Here is a 19,726-nt window from a genome sequence, read left to right as displayed (position 1 = left end):
TCATGGTGTACAACTCTTTTAATATGTTCTTGAATTCGGTTTGCTGGTATCTTGTTGAGAATTTTTGCATCTATATTCATCAAGGTTATATTCGTCTGTAGTTTTATTTTTCAGGGCAGTTATTTTTCTGTGGTTTGGAATAATAGTGTTTCTTTTTTTTTTCCTTGACTTTCTGTGTTGGTCTCTGTGCATTTGATAAAATGGCCACGTCTCCCTGTCCTGACAGTATGGCCTTGCACAGGAGAGGAAACTCCTCAGTCCAACCTGAGCTTCTGCTTCTCTCCTGCACTGTGGCAGTGCCCAGGCAACCTTGTTTGTTCTTAGGGGCTCCCAGAATTCAGGGTGTGACAACACTGGTTAATGTCCCAGAGCGGAGCATCTCAGTCAGCCCCTAGAGCAGGCTCCTTGGAAGCCTGTGTAACTAGTTCTCTTTGGGGACAGATTGGGAGGTGGGTGTTTCTGTCTGAGCCCTCAGCACTGAGCACCTAAGAACTGTTTCTTTGTTTGCTGTAGTTCTCTGGGACCCACAGACATAGGCTCTGCTGGCTGCCAGAGCCAGGTGCTCCAGGGGTGTATCCTCTGGGCCACCACCACCAAGACTGGGGCACCTACCAGCACCCAGCCTCTGGGGAAATCACAGTCAACCCCCAGATGTGTGCTAAACTAGCAGCCTCACCCTCAGGTCACAGCCTCTTTCAAATAGGCCTCTTTAAAGCAAGGACTGGGGGACAGGCATTTCCCTCTGCTCCCTCTGTGCTGAGCCCTGAGGGCCATGGCCATTAGAAAGGATTTGCTCCCGTCAGGTGGGTCTTGTGGACACAAGCCCGCTTGGCTTTCAGTCGCAAAAGTTGAGAGAGGCACTAGATGTCGGCTTCAGAACCTTTGCCCTGAGGCGGAAGCTGGAGTTGGGAGTTCTGTTTGTGTCACTGTGCCAGGGGCGGGCTTATGGTGAAAGGCTCAGCCTTGCCTGTTTGGATGTGGGTACTTCTCACTGGCCCAGCGTGTCAGAGCTCTCAGCTGGTTTCTCAGTCTGTCTCACGGGGAGTTGCTCTGGATGTAGCTGTATGTTCGTCCACAGGAGCAGGTGGGCTCGGGTGCCTCCTCTGTCACCATCTTGGACTGGAACTCCCAGTTACATATTCTTTGATGCTTGGTATTCTCAAGTTTGGTATTTACTCAGTTCTCTCAATGTTCATGATTCTTTTGTGTATTTTTTGTATTTTCATTCATTTACCCGACAAATACTTACTCATAATATTGTCGATTTGTTTTTCCTATTAAGTGGTAGGGCAGAAAAACAATAAACTCTAAATTTCAGTCAGATCCTTACTTAGGATAAGGGTACATTCCCTTCCAGCTTGCAACCAGGGCCTTCACGAGAAGTTTCTAACATTTTAACTCCTTGAACTCAAGTGTATTTGAAATGTATATAAATATTAATGGATACACTTAGTATTTTAAAAGTGAGTGTAGTAGTTAACTCCACTGGTTTTGAGCTCTCCATTGAGATTTTCTCCTCACTCAGTTATATACTGTCTCCTCTTTTAAAAATAAGTCTTAGGAGCGCCTGGGTGTTTCAGTGGGTTGGGCCTCTGCCTTTGGCTCAGGTTGTGTCTTGGTGTCCTGGGGTAGATCCCCCGAGGGTGGGCTCTCCGCTCTGCAAGGAGCCTGCTTCCCCTCCCCCTCTGCCTGCCTCTCTGCCTGCTTGTGATGTCTCTCTCTCTCTGTCGAATAAATTTTTTTTTAAATGTTTTTAAAAAATAGGTCTTTTGTTCACCTGGACCCTAATATAAAAAATAGTTCCAAAAAATCTAGGGAACTTTAGGGGAAATAAATAATGCCAGAACATATGCTATCACATGAACATTCATTAAAAATGTTATTTGGTGGGGGGCGCCTGGGTGGCTCAGTGGGTTAAAGCCTCTGCCCTCGGCTCAGGTCATGATCTCAGGGTCCTGGGATCGAGTCCCGCATCATGCTCTCTGCTCAGCGGGGAGCCTGCTTCCCCCTCTCTCTCTGCTTGCCTCTCTACCTACTTGTGATCTCTGTCTGTCAAATAAATAAATAAAATCTTTTAAAAAATTTTTCTAAAAAAAAATTGTTATTTGGGGGAACATAGTGCCTGTCATATAAGAGAAATTTCATGGGTTTACATGAAAAGATGTTCAACATCACTCATCACCAGGGAAATGCGAATCAAAATCACAATAACACCTGTCAGAATGGCCAAAATCAAAAACACAAGAAGCAAGTGTTGGTGAGGACATGGAGAAAAGGAAACCATCATGCACTGTTGGTGGGAATACAGACTGGTGCATCCACTGTGGACAGCAGGATGGAGGGTCCTTAAATGCACCCCTGTGTTTATCACGGCGTTATTTACAAGAACTGAGTTATGGAAACGACCCAAGTGTCCACTAACTGATGAATGGATGAAGAAGATGTGGTGTAGACACACAATGGGATATTACTCAGCCATCAGAAAATGAAATCTTGCCATTTGCAATGACGTGGATGAAACTAAAGCATATTATGCTAAGTGAAATTAGTCAGAGAAAGACCAATGCCATATGAGCTCACTCATATGTGGAATTTACAAAACAAATGAACAAGGAAAAAGCAAAACAAAACAAAAAACGAAAACCACCTGACTCTTAATTCTAGAGAACACATTGGTGGTCACCAGAGGGGAGGCAGGTGGGTGAGGGAGAGAGGCATATGGGATGGGGATTAAGCATTGCACTTGTGAAGAGCATTGTATAGATGTATACATTTAAACAATGTATAGAATTGTTGATTCACTATATTGCACACCTGAAACCAATATAACACTACATATTAGCTGTACTGGAACTAAAAGAAAATAAATCAAATGACAGTACAAAGCAAACAAAGGAAAAAGGAATTTCATGTGTTCAGTTGAATCAGTAAATCCTTCACTTGACTATATAGCTCACAAGGTCATGAGTAGTAGTAGCATGAATGTTTTCTCAGAATAATCAAATCAGAAGGAATGAGCAGGCAAACAAAAACAGCATTTTATATCAGAGTGAAAACAACAGAGTAATTATTATGGGTGAACCAGCAAGAAGTAAATCTTTAGGGCGCCTGGGTGGCTCAGTGGGTTAAGCCGCTGCCTTCGGCTCAGGTCATGATCTCAGGGTCCTGGGATCGAGGCCCGCATCGGGCTCTCTGCTCAGCGGGGAGCCTGCTTCCCTCTCTCTCTCTCTCTCTCTGCCTGCCTCTCTGTCTACTTGTGATCTCTCTCTGTCAAATAAATAAATAAAATCTTTAAAAAAAAAATAAATCTTTAGAGTCATCATGCCAAAAATAGCTAACATGTATATATAATTTTAATTAGGTATTTTCACCAGGATAACATCTTTAGGAGGAAAAATTATAAGTTAGAAACTGCGTTCAATAAGCACAATTTTGTATTTATGATTCCATGAACATACTGTGTTCAAGTTTCCATGCTAAACACGGTCTTCAAAGATTTTGAGAAGACATGAACATCTTTAAAAAATATAAATATAAAATATAAATAACAATATAAAGATAATGTAAAGATAATAAGGCCACAACCCAAGAGATAATATCAGGTCATTTATAATCACTTCTCAAACAGTGGTTATAAACAATCCATCAGTGTGGATGTGACAGGACTGAGGCTTCCTAACGGCTGGACTGTGATGAGGACTTGAAAGTATGCCTTGGGATTTCAGGCATAAGGGAAGGATGGGAGCCAAACCCCAGAGACAAGAACATTTAAGGAGTGTGGAGAAAATGCAGAAGGAAGCAGTCTGGCTACAGTCTGGCTACAGGGTAATCCTGGAACGGAGAGGACACTGGGGAGGGAGGTTGGGGTCAGATTTTATTGGCTGGTCCAAAACTTTGGGCCTTATCCATGGGCGATCGTTTCTATAGAAATTCACCAAATACTTTTGAGCAAAGGCGTCATCAAGATACGTGCTGAGTTCAGAATATCATTTTGTCAGCTGTTCATGACGGTACCTTTCTCCCAGCAGCCCAGGCATAGTTTAAAGCCCCTCCATCCGACCAGCCTTGCTTCAGAATCCCGTTAGTTCCATCGGGCTGGTTGGTGTATCTGCAATGAAAAGCTTCAGTCATTTCCTTGGAGAAGGAAATAGGATATAACATTTTCTGTGTGAAAAAGAAATCAGAAAATGATGAATTTTCATATGCTGGGCTGGTACAAAAGCCTGCTGAGGAAAGTGACCTTGTAAAGACAAGCTGGAGTATAAAGGGATCCTTTATCTGCTGACTACGTTTTTAGTGTTAACATAGCCCATCTCCCCAGGAAGATTTTCCAGGCTGTGGAAATGAAGTGGCCACCACTGTATTTATATAAATACAGTTAAAGTGACAGTTAAACTCTTGAGGCCAAATGAGAATAGTAGTGGGTCCCAATGATGAATACATTGTCTTTCAGGTTGAAGAACATCTCCTGTTTCTGCAGGGAGCCTACAAAGACATGGTTGTGGAAAAGCAACTCTTAGGCGACAGGAGGAACCTGGCCACGAGGCGCCTGCAGTGTGCATCTGTTCTCCTCACCGCGCTGGAGGAGGAGAAGGCATGACTCTCGGGGGCTCTGTATCTCCTCCAGTAATTCCTTGGGGCTCCACAAGCCCCAAGATGCTGTTTTCACCCAGGGTTGTATCACGGGCCTCCTGAAGCTATAATCCAGTTATCATCCAGTTCTTTTTTATTGAGATCAGGAGACACTCTTGATAAAAATAAAGGCGTTCTGGTCAAGTAGTTCCTAAAACGGGCGACAGACTGCCAAGGATCCGACATGACTCTCTTGCTCCCCAGACCTCAGCTCTCCAGTCTGATGACGTCCACAGTGAACCTGTCACCGAGCTTTCCCTGTGAAGCACAGGGACAACCCAAGCCAAATGCATAAACCAGGGGTGGCTAACAGGGATGAGACGTCAGAAGGGAGAAGAATAGGATATTCTGTTGTCAATCCTCAGACCTCTTTTGTCCCTTTTTTAAAATTTCCGCTGATCTTTAAACTTCAACTTCGTGGTCTTAAAATGAAGTCAGTGGCTTTTACTTTACAGGAGATTGAAAGGGTCAAATGAGATTTTCAAAGAAAAATGCCTGTTAGACATGGAAGGATTCAATACATATTGGTCACGATTATTACACAACACCATTAATAATATAATGAATTGTTGTTTTAAAGATTACCCTGCTCCATGACACAAAGGACTTGACATGGCTATTGGTGCTAACAAATATGACACTGTTGACAAATCCAAGAATAGGACTCACGTTCCCTGTAGAAAACTGTTTGTTTTATATCATCGTTTACTAATTTTAATGCAAACACACATGAGATCAGTAATAGTAATAGCAATGCTAGATCAAGTTGCAGACCACGAATATCTTAAATGTCTCATAACAATGTATTTTATGTCAAATGGTAAGAACTCATTTTTATTTAACATTTAGACTCGATGGCAAGAAACAATTGATCAAATAGACAAGAAGTTGGAAGGAATTTGGGGCGACATGCTTATTTCAGCAGCGTGCATTGTCTACAGTGGAGTGTTAACAGCAGAATTTCGCCAGTTAATTGTGAACAAATGGAAGAATCTTTGCACCAAAAACAACATTCCTTTGTCTCCTAACTTTTCCTTAATTGAAGTCATGGCACAGAAGCATGAGGTAGTAATGTATTTCTATTATCCAGTTAAGTGGCTGCTGTTGGTTTGAATTTTGGGTGTGAGTATTGTGGGGGGTTTTTGTTTGTTTGTGGGAATCTTTTCCCCAAATTGTTTTGATAAAGGAAAACACTGAAATTTGTTCTGTGTCTTTAAAAAAAAAGTTTTTTTTTAAGATTTTATTTATTTATTTGACAGATCACAAGTAGGCAGAGAGAGAGAGGAGGAAGCAGGCTCCCTGCTGAGTGGAAAGCCCGATGCGGGGCTTGATGCAGGGCTTGATGCCATGACCCTGGGATCATGACCTGAGCCGAAGGCAGAGCTTTTAACCCACTGAGCCACCCAGGCACCCCCACCCCCCGCCAAAAAAATTTTTTTTTAATTACAGTTCTCATGCCTCAGCTAGTTACATCTCTTATTTCTCATCCTCTGGGCAAAAGTCACAGAAAATCCTCTTACTCGTTGTAATCCTACTGCCCAGCCCTAATAAATATTTATGTCCCAGAAGCCCCTTTCATTAATAAAACTGGTGAACTCAGGGCATCTCAGTGGCTCAGTCAGTTAAGCATCTGGCTATTGATTTTGGGTCAAGTCATGATCTCAGGGTTGTGGGATCAGGCCCTCGCTCCCTCTCCCACTGCTCCTTCCTGCACTAGCTCGCTCTTTCTCTCTAAAAATGAATAAATAAAATCTTTAAAAAATAAAATAGGTGAAGTTACTGAGCCACAGGTAGTATTCTTAGAAAGAACCAAAAATATAGATGTCACATTTATCAATAAATAGTTATTGTCTAGCTATCTATGTTGAGGGGATAAAAAAGAAATACACTTTTTTTTATTCATCCCCTAAGAGTAATTTTAGATTGATTCCCCCATGATAACCCAACTTAAACTGACCATCCAGTCTACAAAAAGTCTCAGAAGCAAATACTGGCTTCTCATTTTCATAGTGCTCGTAACCAACTTGAACCTAAATATATCAATAATTACATTACATGTAAGTGGTCTAAAAGGTCCACTTTAAAGGGTAAGATTCTAAGATTATATAAAAATATAAACCAAAGCACAAAACAGAAACCATAAGTTATTTATTTAGAAAGGACCTATCTAAAACATAAAGGTCGACAGTAAAAAAAAGGGGGGGGGACTTACCACAGATTACCAAAAAAGGGCAAAATAGATTTTAAGGTAAGAAAGGATTACTAGAATTAAATAAGTTTATGTTACAATAAGAATCGGTCTAAGTCTCCAAGAATGTTTTATCAATTCTGAATTTATTTTTACCTAATAATCAGACTTAAAATAATTTATAAAGCACACATTAAAAGGACCACAGGTAAAAATGGACAAATCTACAATCATAGTGAAAGATCTTAACACTTCTTCTTGTAGCTCATAGGAAAAAAAAAAATCAGTAAGAATAGAGATTCAAGCAGTATCATCAACAAAAAGACTTCATAGGCATACATGGCAGCCTACACCTGAAACTTACACACTCTAAGCTAGCACATGTAGAACACTGCCAAAACTGACCGTATAACCAACCATAAAAAGATTTCAACAAATGTTGATGGACGGAAATCACAGAGCATGTTTTCTGTCCAAAAGACAAGCCAGAAGTGAATAATTAAAAGTTTCTTTGAAAATCCCGATATTTCTGGAAATTAGGACATCTACTCCCAAACTAACCACAGGTCAGAGAAGAAATCAGAATTGAAACAATGAAGCATCAGTCAAAGTTTGTCCTTGGAGACTAGAAACATGACAAAGAGATATCCACCAGCTCCACTTGTATCTAACACCCTGGCAGAGATCCTAGACAGTGCAGTAAGGCAAGAAAAGTAAATAATACTAAGATTGGAAAAGAAGAAAAAAAAAAAAAACAGAAATTCCTCCAGATAAATACCTAGAAAATCCAAGAGGCTTTGTAGGTATATCATGAGAATTCATAAAGGTGTAGTACAGTTTCTCAGAGTTTCTGGAATTAAAGTCAATACACAGAAGCTGACTGCATTTCTCTACACCAGCAACAAACAGGGTGAACAGTATTTGTAGACACCATTTATCACAGCATCAAAACGAATCCACCCAGAAGTTGTGTAAAACCTACAGGAACAAAGCTATGAAATACTATTAAGATGAATTTTAAGAAACCTAAATAAGTGAAGAGTTATGCCATGTTTATAATCTGAAAGACTCAGTATCCTGAAGCTGCCAGTTCTTCCCAAACGGGTCTGTATTCCCAGTGTAATCCCAGTCAGCATTCCAGCAGGTAGGAGTGCAGGTGTGTGTATGTGTCTTACCTGACAAACTGAGTCTGAAAGTTATAAGAGAAGGTGGAGAGCCAGTGTGTCTAAGATGTTGATGAAGAACAAGCTGGAAGGACTTGCTACATCAAATATCAACATTTAGGACATTTAGTTAGGACAGTGGAATTATTTATCCAGGTGTCCCAACACAGGACTAACACCACCACCAATGGAGCAGAACAGAGAGCCCAGGAACAGACCCACACGTACGTGGACATCTGATTTATAACAAAGCTGATACTACAGTTCAATAAATAGTGTTAGGTGATTGGATATCCAGAAGCAAAAAAAAAAAAAGAAAGAAAGAAAGAAAGAAATTTGATCCTTACCCCACATCATATATAAAAATTCAATTGCAGTTGAACTGTGGACCTAACTATGGAAGGAGAATATGTTTATGACCCTAAACATTGATTTTTTTTTTTAAGCAGAACTAACCATAAAGGAAAACATTAATTGAAGTACATTAAAATTTTGGCTTTCTGTTCATCAAAAAAAAACAGCTCAGACAATATAAAGAGAAGTCAACGAATAGAAGAGAATATTTGCAATAAAAAGAACTACTACCAGTCAGTAAGCATAAGACATACAAGCCAGTAAAGTAAATAATGGGCAAGAACCTTGAACAGGCGGCTCACAAAACCACCAATAAACATTTGAAAGGTGCTTAACCTCATTACTCATGAGAGAATGAAAGTTAAATCTAAAATGAGATATCACAACACATCAGCCAAAAGGACTAATATTTGAAAGACCAATAATATTAAGAGTTCACATGGATATGGAGTAACAGAAATGCTTGTGCCCTCTCTCTCTCTCTCTGTCTTTCTCTAACAAATAAATAAATAAAATCCTTTTTAAAAATACTAAAATCATCTTAGAAAACTGATTTTAGCTATGAGTATTAAAAATACATATCCCTGGGGCACCTGGGTGGCTCAGGCAGTTAAGCATCCGACTCTTAATCTCAGCTCGGGTCTTGATCTCAGGGTCATGAGTTCAAGCCCCACATTGGGGTCCCTGCTGGGCATGGAGCCTACTTAAAAAAAAAAATACCCCATGACCCAATATTCGTAGGTGCTTACCCATAAGAAATGAATATATAAGTTAATCAAAAGAATGTAACAGAATGTTCATTGTAGTGTTATTCATAATAGCCCAAAACTTGAGAATGCTCACCATTGAGATATGTTCACCAACTTGAGATATGTTCATCATATCCATTCACCAGTAGAATGGATAAATAAATCTAAGTGTGTTCATAAATACAGCAGTGAGATTACATAAATACAGTTATAAAACCTTTTATCTGAAGTTCCAAAATCAGCAAAATGAAATCAGAACACTTAGGAACACATACTTCGGTAAAACACTGAAGAAAAACAAGGCAGTCAGGAGAATGATTGGTTTTTAAAACATAAACTCCTGGGTCAGAAGTTTGATTCTGTCCCCGTGTGGACCTTGGCTCTCCTGCACCTGTAATCGGATGCAAGTGGAGCTACTCGTGGGTTTCAGGGTTCTTCATCCCTCTCCAGTTTCCTCTTGTGCGGACTTCAAGAGCGGGCAGCTCTTCACAGGCTCAGACAAAAAACTTCTTCCCTTTCCTTTAAAAAATGACAAGTATCCTTGGCTTCTCTGTGGGATGCCCTACCACCATTCACTGAACTGTCCCTGGGTCCTGTCCCTTCTCTGACCTTCGTGAGCCTTCCTGGCTTCTTCTTCCCAACCTGCGGGTACTGCCGCCAAGTCCAGGCTGCAGGCAGAGACTCTGTAAGGATGAGAATTTATCAGTGTTGGAGTCAGCGTCTGAGTCACACAATGGGTCAGCCTCTTCCTCCGACAGTATGACCATGGGCAGACCCCAATTCCTCCTCCTGAGAAATGAGGGTTGTTATCACAATCTAACCAGATAATGTACGTGTGTGCTTGGCAGGTGGTGAGTGTGCAACAGGGTAGCTGGAAGTACCTCGGTGTCACTCTGTGTTCTTGCAAGTTTCATACGTGACTCAAGTCCAAGAGCCTTGGGAACAGGATCCCTCTCTTACAGTTATCTGTCTCCCGTAGCATCTTTGTTGGGATGGGCATTCGTCCTTCCTGATGAACAGAAAAGTGTCAATTAGTGAATACTCCTCTAACCCAAAATATCTTATCCCAATGTTTTATTTTATTTTATTTTTTTAAGATTTTATTTATTTATTTGACAGAGAGATCACAAGCAGGCAGAGAGGCAGGCAGAGAGAGAGGAGGAAGCAGGCTCCCTGCTGAGCAGAGAGCCCGATGCGGGGCTCGATCCCAGGACTCTGAGATCATGACCTGAGCCGAAGGCAGTGGCTCAACCCACTGAGCCACCCAGGCGCCCCTATCCCAATGTTTTAAATTGTTCATCTCCTTAACCCTTTTAAGGAGTATTGGATTTTTCTAAAGGCAGTGATACTGAAGAGGGGAACAAGCGTGTGAGACCTAGAAGTAACAATGCTGTCGTTCCAGATTGGCCTGTGGCACTCTCAGGGGCTCCCCCTTGGTCAGTACTCAACTGAGAACGCTGTCCTGATCAAGAACAGCCTGCAGTGGCCCCTGCTCATTGACCCGCACAAGCAAGCCCATGGCTGGATCCGGCGGATGGAAGGGCCCAGGCTGCAGGAGCTCTCCATCCAGGACAGCGGTTACATCCAAGAGATCGAAAATGCAATGAAAACAGGAGGGAGCGTCCTCCTGCAGGTACTGGGGCACTGGGCCCACTCCCTAAGTCCACACAGCGGACATACATACCCCGTGCCCTGAGAAACTAGAGCTCGGAGTTATAGGTAACAAATAACCACGGGCGCCTGGGGTTGAGCTTCTGACTCCCAGTTTCAGCTCAGGTCATGATCTCGGGGTCATGGGATCAAGCCCTGTGTTGGACTCTGCACTCAGTGGGGAATCTGCTTGGAGGGTCAGTCTCTCCCTCTCCCTCTGCCCCACCCTGCCTTGTGCACGTGCTCTCGCTCACTCTCAAAATACATAAACATTTTTTTTAAAATAATAAAGTGACTTTTCAGTGTACTCACACATCAGGGTTTCTTTTTTGTCCAAATACTAACAGGATTTACTTTTTATTTTTCTTAGAGAAAAGAAAGAGTGGTGGGGAGGGGCAGCTAAGATAGAGAGAGAATCTCAAGCAGACTTCCCACTGAGCACAGCCCCACACAGGGCTTAATCCCACGACCCTGAGATTGTGATATGAGACTAAACCAAGGGTCAGACACTCAACTGACTGAGCCACCCAGGCTCCCCAGATACACATTTTTAAATGCTCTGTCTTTTCAACTGATTTATTTGTTATAAGACGAACTTTTTATGTCTGTCTGTTGGGTTTTTCAGAATCTCCCTGAGATGTTAGCTCCAAGTTTGAAGGCAATTTTGAAGAAGGATATCCATCAGAAAAAAAGAGGACAGTATTTCATAAGGGTTGATGACTCTGAGATTGAATACAATTCCAAATTTAGGTAAAGTCTCTCACAGATGTTTGTATTTTTTAAGACAAATATTACTGAAGGCCTGTATTTGAGTGCTGGTAAGCTTCTCCTGGAGGAAAAAGTGAGATTGCATTTGAATGTTCTGTTCATTTGTGTTTCCAGTTGTACTCATCAGTACAGGGAATGGAGAACTGACTTTTCTTTCTTTCTTTCTTTCTTTTTAAAGATTTTATTTATCTATTTGACAGACAGAGATCACAATTAGGCAGAGAGGCAGGCAGAGGAGGCAGGGTAAGCAGGTTCCCTGCCAAGCAGAGAGCCTGATGAGGGGCTCAATCCCAGGACCCTGAGGTCATGACCTGAGCCTAAGGCACAGGCTTAAGCCACTGAGCCACCCAGGTGCCCCAAGAACTGACTTTTCTTTATCAAGTTTTCCAAACCAGTGTTTTTCATGCTATTCCTGATAAGACCCATGGGTCCAGAGGGAGTCCCCAGAAGGTGTGCAAAGCCTGGCCCCACTTGATCCACAAGAACTCCAGTCGATCTGTTTGCCTAACATTTTATTTCAGCAGGAAAAGCTGCTGTTCCTTTTAAAAAAACAAAATCCATATTGGATATCCGGAGCAGAAAGAGATTTTGCCTGGGCAGATAAAAATGCTGTATCCATGTTCCCAGCAGTAAGGGACCTTCCAGAATACATCCCCCACCCGCAACCCTCCCACCCGCCAACGTCACAAAGCTCTTTTAGAGAGTCGGAGCTAATTATCACAAAAATATAATTCCTGAGGGAATAAGACATTTGTGTGGCCAGGCCTGTTCACGCTGCCCTTGACTTCCCAATGGGCAACCCACTGTGCGAGCAAGGCATCAGCAAGGGGAGCTGGAAGGTGGGTTTACTGGTCTCCAGCCCGAGCACTCCCCAGCCTTACAGGGGCCCTAACACGCACAGTGCTCTAGTGGTCAGTGGGTCCTTGCCCCAGGCCAGGCTCTGCAGCCTTGCCCCTCACCAGCCTCCCTCCTTCTTGAAAAGTATGTTCCTCGGAACAACATTCTAGAGTGTCGTTCGGAAAAGGGACCCCACACTTCTTAAAAGCACTAGGTTAAACAAACAGGATTCTTCCTTCAAGGACCCAAAACCTCCTTATGTGGCAAAGCCCCACCCCCCACCCCCGGGCTCAGCATTCCTCAGGACACCCTCTCTCGAGGAACGTTACTGCTTGAGCAACAGCTCTAGGAAAAGCTAATGAAGTAACATTTTGCCAAACAGCCCACCTGGTACACGTGTTTGGTTGTGTGGTTGAGGAGGTGGGGGGTGGAGGGCACTCCTGTGGAGGGCAAACTGAACACGGGTACCCCCTCGGTCACTGTGTGGCCATGGGATGCGAGAGTCTTATTGAACCTCTCTGAGCCTCAGTTCCACCCTATAAAATGGGCTGAGGAACTGTCCCTGCTGGGTTGAGTTGCTGGGGAGACTGAGCAAGACCCAGAATCACTCTTGACCCTTCCCCCCCTCACCGTACCAGCCCACTCCAGACTCAACATGCAAACCGGTCTCCAGGCTTCCTTCTTCCCCAAAACCTTCCACCCCAGGTTACTCTCCAGGCGGCAATAGGAATGATCCCTTTAGAGAAGGCCAGCCTCCCTCTACTCACACCTGCCCCAGGGCTCTCAATCACTCTCACTCAAACACTGCAGCGCTGACGACCCTTAAGGGCGGGTCAGAGCCCCTTCCAGCTGGCGCTCTACCTTCCTCTGTCCGGATGCTTCCACCAAACATAGCAGGGACTCATCTACGCTTGTATTTCGTGAAGCTGTAAATTGCAACTATATTTACACGGTATGAAGTGAGAGCCTCTCCTGTGTACCAGGCTGAACCACACTAAAGATTAACCTGGTTTACTTCCAAGAACTATTGTTTCCGTTATTTAATAAATTAGTTTCATTTTTTCCCTTTGCAGCATCTTTGACCAACTGGTGCCTTTCTCATTCTCTAGGTTATATATATCTACAGAAATCGACAACCCCCACTTTCCTCCGCCGGTGTATAACTTTGTTACCATGATCAACTTCACGTTAACATTCCCAAGTTTGCAGGATCAGCTCCTATCTACCATACTAACTCAGGAAGTTCCTTACTTAGAAAATCAGCGTTTGCAGTTTCTAGCGAGTATTTCCCTTGATGCTATGACCCTTGAAGAACTAGAGGAAAGAACGTTGAATGTACTGCAGAACGCACAAGGTCAGTACAGGTCTTTAGTGACGTTAGGAAACCTTTGCGTACCTCTGGGAAGGACAGAACAAAGGCTCTAGGAACCACATTCTGAATTGGTACCAAAAATAGCAGATTCGCTTTTCCACCAAATAACTGATTAATGTGGGTGAAACACCCCATTTCTAAAAGTAAAACATTGTGGATGTTGATGTTCCTATGTTCCTACCTGGGCTTGAGCTTATAACCTACAACATTGGCCATGAGATCATCACATAAGATGAGAAGAATCTCACGGAGACCACTCCGTCCTATATCTGACATCCATTATGTATCAAGTTAGAACGTAGAGACCAAAGATGAAGTTTTCCCCAAGTATTAATAATTAAAATATCCCAGGACAGAATCCAGTGACTTACTCAGATGTGTCCCATTAAAATATGGCGTTTATTAAAATAGCAATAGGAATTATTTTCCTCCTCAACACAAGAAACATCTAAGAAACCATAGTTTTTAAATCTTAACAATATAATTTCTAAACAACTAACTCCAGAGCATGATAAGTTCTGGGGTTACTGACCTATTTGGATATCTAGTTTCCACATACAGGGTGAGGATCCCCCAACGCTAACAAGCAGTGCTCAGACAAGGGGTGTCCTACAACTCAACCCCATCCTGACATGATCTACCCAGAGAGGCGTCCGATTCGCCTCCCATTAAGGTTTCAGTGCGACAAGACACCCCCATACCCACAGACGGGTTCCAGAGAGAAGTTCCAGCAAAGCCTGTCCTGAGGTTTGATCAGGTCGCTAACAGACTAGAACTCAAGACACCTGTTTGCTCACCAGATTACTGGTCTCCTCTGAAAGGATGAACCCGGAACAGCCAGGTGAAAGCAATGCATGGGGCCAGGTGGGGGAGATGGGGGGGGCTTCCAGGCTAACCCTCTGGTGGGAGTCACTGTCTTAGAAGGAGACTAGCGTCACTACATTAACACAACAAAAGACGCTTTCTCACACACACACACACACACACACACACACACACACACCCTATTCAGAGCTCTAGGTCAGAGATGGGGAGGAAGACCTCACGGTAGCACAGCTCTCAACTCTCAACTTGTCTGTGATCAGATACTTTCTATCTAGCGGTAGACTGCCATTCTCACTTATCTTAACTTTGACCTGGGTCAGGGGAGGCTTGAAAGTCTCTCAGATGCTTTCGTTCCCTCTTAAGGATCTGACTGTATGCCTTCCTATTGTAATTACACCTAATACTCTATTCCTGTGTAACACACGGCTGAGCCATGCTTCCGTTCATGACAAGATGAGGACAAGGCTGCGTGGACCAGGTTGTCACAGCTGTTTTTCTGGGAAGGTTGGAATGAATGATCACCCCTTAGGGAGCAAACCCAGGGCACACAAGGATGTGGGTCTCACAAGACTGGAGAGTATAGCCTCTCCTGTTCTAGGAACCACTGTATGACAAATGTCATGTTTTGTTGTGACTTTTGCCTAAATTGAACAGAAGATAGATTTAATAAGATAAAGGAAAGTTGTTTGTGATAAGACCCATCATCAGCACTGGAAGCTCTCATACGCCTTTGGTGCCGATGCCCTACCAGCGGTGCCTCATGGGAGAGTCAGATTTTTTTTAAAGACTAACCTTTTATTAGTGGTAGTTATAATACAAATGGTTCTTGGAAAAAACTAAATAGATTCCTGGAGCGCTTTCTGTAACGCCTGCTCACCAAACGAACTGCCTCTCCAAGTATCAAGCCTGAGCGAGTTTGCAGTCCTTGCCAGGAGCATCTGATGAAACGGTATTCCACTAGCCCATCGTCAGACTGGAAGCCAAGACCTGGATCAGTTTCTCCACCCATGTTAGATGGCAGGATCTCCGAGAGCCCAGAGCTTGGAGTCCACGCCAGCATTGATAGGAATGATTTTTTTTTTAAGATTCTATTTATTTATTTGACAGAGATTACAAGTAGGCAGAGAGAGAGGAGGAAGCAGGCTCCCCGCTGAGCAGAGAGCCCGATATGGGGCTCGATCCCAGGACTCTGGGATCATGACCTGAGCCGAAGGCAGAGGCTTAACCCTCTGAGCCACCCAGGTGCCCCAGATAGGAATGATTTAAATAAACCAGGTCCAGGGAGAAAAGGCAGTGGTCAGGGGTGCCGGAAGGTTTGCTCACTTTCCCTAATGACTGTAGGAATAAGTTACTCAGCTGAGCCTCTCTTTTCTAAATCTAAACAATCCCACCTTTGAAGGCTTTATTTAATAGCACGTCTTTGGAGGGCTGTTTATTTTTATGAATAGTGAAAACACTGGTGTGGCTATAATAAGAGAGAGAGTCCATACAGATAAGAAGAAAAAATGGGAAAATGATCATCTCCTTCTATTACATTTGGAGATTCAAGGGGGAAAGATAAATGTTAACTGAGATCAAAATGATAGATGTTTTCTATTATCCCCTGGTGTTGCTACTCATGAACAGTTTCCTCCTCACCCCCACTACCTCCCTCTTGAAAGTATCTCTTCCAAACTGTGAACCCAAACTGAGGGGAAAGAAATTAAAGAGTAATATAAATTTTGAATGTACTTAAAACTCTGTAAATTATTATAGTTTCAGGACCAGAAAGGTCCTGGCCTTACAAGTGTCTTAGGTATCAGAATGAGAGGAACATTTGCCATTTCTCCACTTAATGACTTCTGCCCTTTTCAGAATGTCCTCCTGCAAAAAAAAAGCCAACTCCCTTCCTAGGCCTTCCATGCTCTCCCAAGTCGTAATGAAAATTGTGTTTTAAAGATAGGGTTTGAGTTTTGCAAAGAGGAGGTATTAACAGCAGAGGTTAGTCAGGTGTAAAGTAAAACAATTTTAATTTGTCCATGGCTGAGATCAATTAGCACAGAATATTTATTAAATTTTCTTGAATAAGGAGTACCTTCCTCTGAGCCAAGAATTAGAACTGGTAGACAGGTTTCTTGGAAAGTGTGATACTTAAAACATCTCTTCACAACAAACCCTTTTGGGAAAAGAGGGGGAAGTGCCTACCACAAGGGAAGGAAAACAGTGTGCTGTTTGTTCTTTTGATTATGTTATGTGTGTCTAGATTGTTGATTCCAATTCCAATCCTAAGAAGATATGGATTCTGTAACTGGTTTAGAATTCTGGGGTGGAAACATTCTGCAACCATGATACTTGATCAATTCTCCTCAAAGGATTATAGCCTGGGAAAGAGTTGTTATTCTGGAAGTCTGGCCTGTTATATGGTGAAACTGAGCTTTTAAGAGTACTAGGGAAAAATAAAATCTAATAATTCTAAAAGAAAAAGACTCCTCGATCTGGTGCATGTTTTTTCCTCCCCTTTCCCAAGTTCTAGCAACATAGGTCATCCTTACTCTCTTTGTAGTATATCTTCGGTGCAGCTCTCTGCTCCCCGTGGGAGTGGTGGGGTGGGGTGGGGACTCAGAAGTCCCCCACAGCGAGGTCCTGACATTACTAAAAAGCGTCACTAAAATCAATCAGAATATGGTATCCAGGTCAGGGCATGTGATAATTCCATCATTCCTTACAGTGATCATATGAAGCTGTGTTTAGTTCTTGATACGGATATAATTTTTAAAGGTTTTTGGTGAGGTTTGGTGGGGTCCAGAGCCCACGGCCAGGAAAGAATTCTTGAGACGTCTCTGGTGCAAAATGGTGGTTTTATTAAAGCAAAGGAACAGGATCCGCCGGCAGAAAGAGCTGCTGTCCTGGGATTGTGAGGAGCAACTGGTTCTGTACCTTGGCGGTTGTGGAAAGTAGAGCTAAGGAGAGTCCAGAAAGGATTTTCATATGCTGAAGAAGACCCTCAGGACACTGGAGGCCTTGCCATTGTCAAAACAACGTTGTTTTTTCCTCCAGCAAGGCATCAAGGTGAAGACAGAACTTTCTGGAGGAAGCTTACATGCAGCCTGCCTCAAATCTTCTGCGGTGGGCTGCAGGTTATAAGGACAATTAATGGTATCTGTGTTTCTTTCTGCTTTTGTCACACTTTAAAGAGGGCTCTTTTCAAACTAACGTGCTCGGGGTAAGCATCAAGGATAGTGAGGAGTCTATAAATCATACCATTAACCAAAGCACTTGAGGAAAATGGGAATGTTCATAAAGTAGTAGTTTATAATGGAAATAGGAGAACCATCTTAAATATTTGAGGAGAGAATTACTTTGTTTCTGAAGCAGCACTTTTTTTCAAAAGGTAAGTTTCAACCTGTTCATGGAGTGAGAAATCAATTTCGTTGGTCATTACCAACTTTATTGTTTAGTAAAATAGAAAACCATAGAAAATATCAGAGTTCATGTGCTATTTACTGGAAATTTTGTCTCCTTGTCTGTGTGGATGGTGGGCCATTCCTTATGACGGGTTGGCTACTTATCATGTGCTTATAAAGAAAATAGCATCCACCCCATTAAAGTAATATAAAGAAGAGATTGAGGGGGCATGTGTGCTCTGAACCAAATTATTCAGAAATACGACCGGTCTTCATTTAGCGACCCATTGCCCGCATGAAACCACCAAAAAACCAGAAGTCAAAAACTTACAGAAAGATTTCAGAATGAAGGAACAGCATTTAACTTCCTGTGGGTTTTATTTAAATTCATTTTTTTGTTGTTTGTCTTTAGAATGTGTGTTAGATGATGAGGAAACGGTAGACATCTTAAGAAACATCAAAATAAATTCAAATGAAATTTCAAAGCGCATCAGAGCAACAGAAAAAGCAGAAAGTAAGATCCAAGAGACACGCATGCACTATCTCCCCCTGGCCACCCGGGGCGCCCTGCTCTACTTCCTCGTGGCCGGCCTTGCCCGGGTCAGCTGCGCGTACCAGTTCTCCCTGGACTGGTTTCGCCAGGCGTTCCTTCTTGCAGTCGTCTCCGGAAGCAAAGAACAGGAAGAGCCTGACCCCAGACCCCAGAAGACCCTTGATACTACAGACCTCTCAGAAGAACCCAAGTTAGAAAGGGAGGAAAATATCTCCCAGAAACATCTTAAAAATTCAATCGAAGTGTTGACCAGAAGTATTTTTAAGGTGAGACATCCTTGCACATGTATTTTGCACATGGATTCAATGGAACTGGGCTGATCTAACGCTCCATTTTCCCTCTAGGTGGTCTCTCCAGCTCTGTTTAACCAACATAAACTCTGCTTCTCCTTCTGGCTCTGCATCACAGTCCTGCAAAATGATGCTAATGGAGGTGATGAAGCCAGATCCCTACCAGAGGAGGAATGGGACCTCTTCCTACATTCTGCCCTATTGATAAATAGTAAAGGTGTGATGCCCCAGGCCAAACTTAATAGTAAGTAAAAGGTACTGCTCTGGGTTCCAGAAAAAGCCATGAAAAATGTTTCCCTGAAAAACACGGAGAGATTTTTAATGTGTTCCAAGTTGGTGCTTCTGTTTGGGTTGAACTAAAAGCAGCTTGAGGTCAGGTGTGATATTTAAGTCACTGCTGTGTCCTTACACGTTGAGCACACGATTGGTACTCAGTAATTGCTGAATGAATGAGTAAATGGCATTTGCTGAGGTTATTGTAATCCTAGTCTATACAGAACGCCCAATGTTAGACTTCAGGGACACGTGGACGTGTGCGGAAGCACACACGGGCGCACACACGTTGATTAAATACCAGCTGGAGTGAAACTTTGCCCCCCTTCACTGTAGTCACCTGCAGTGTCTTAGGAAAATTCCCAGAAAGTTTGAACCACAAAACCACACTTGTGCAAAATGATGAGGCAGAAAGAACTACATGTTGGATCTGTTCAAGTCCTCCTGCATCGTACATTTTTAAGTGTATTTATTTTTTTTAATTGTAAAATACACATAACGTAGAATGTACCTTTTTCACCATTTTTAAGCATTCAGTTCAGTGGTGTGAAGTACATTCACATTGTTATTCTGTGTCGTAATTTTAAGTCACAAAAATATATAAAGCTAAAGGTAGTCTGACATTCTCACTGAGGAGGAAAGGTGGTGGCTTGGAGTAGTAGCCTTTGCCCCGTGTTCTGAGACTATTA

The 19,726-nt window shown here is 42.7% G+C and overlaps 1 protein-coding gene across 1 annotated transcript in view; it reads left to right on the top strand.

Annotated features, from left to right (window-relative positions):
• The window catches only part of DNAH14 (dynein axonemal heavy chain 14), a 326,637-nt gene that overhangs the window by 249,248 nt on the left and 57,663 nt on the right, over positions 1-19,726 (top strand). Inside the window, exons 64-70 of the mRNA XM_047705359.1 lie at positions 4,454-4,594; positions 5,482-5,697; positions 10,489-10,719; positions 11,362-11,486; positions 13,451-13,695; positions 18,334-18,740; positions 18,819-19,008. Of these exons, the coding sequence (XP_047561315.1) occupies positions 4,454-4,594; positions 5,482-5,697; positions 10,489-10,719; positions 11,362-11,486; positions 13,451-13,695; positions 18,334-18,740; positions 18,819-19,008 (1,555 nt within the window). The remainder of the gene's footprint in view (positions 1-4,453; positions 4,595-5,481; positions 5,698-10,488; positions 10,720-11,361; positions 11,487-13,450; positions 13,696-18,333; positions 18,741-18,818; positions 19,009-19,726) is intronic.

Source organism: Lutra lutra, chromosome 15 (assembly GCF_902655055.1).
Source record: "Lutra lutra chromosome 15, mLutLut1.2, whole genome shotgun sequence".
Taxonomy (NCBI): Eukaryota; Metazoa; Chordata; class Mammalia; order Carnivora; family Mustelidae; genus Lutra; species Lutra lutra.
Note: the sequence above shows the minus strand (reverse complement) of the source record. Positions and strands in the feature narration are given on the sequence as shown.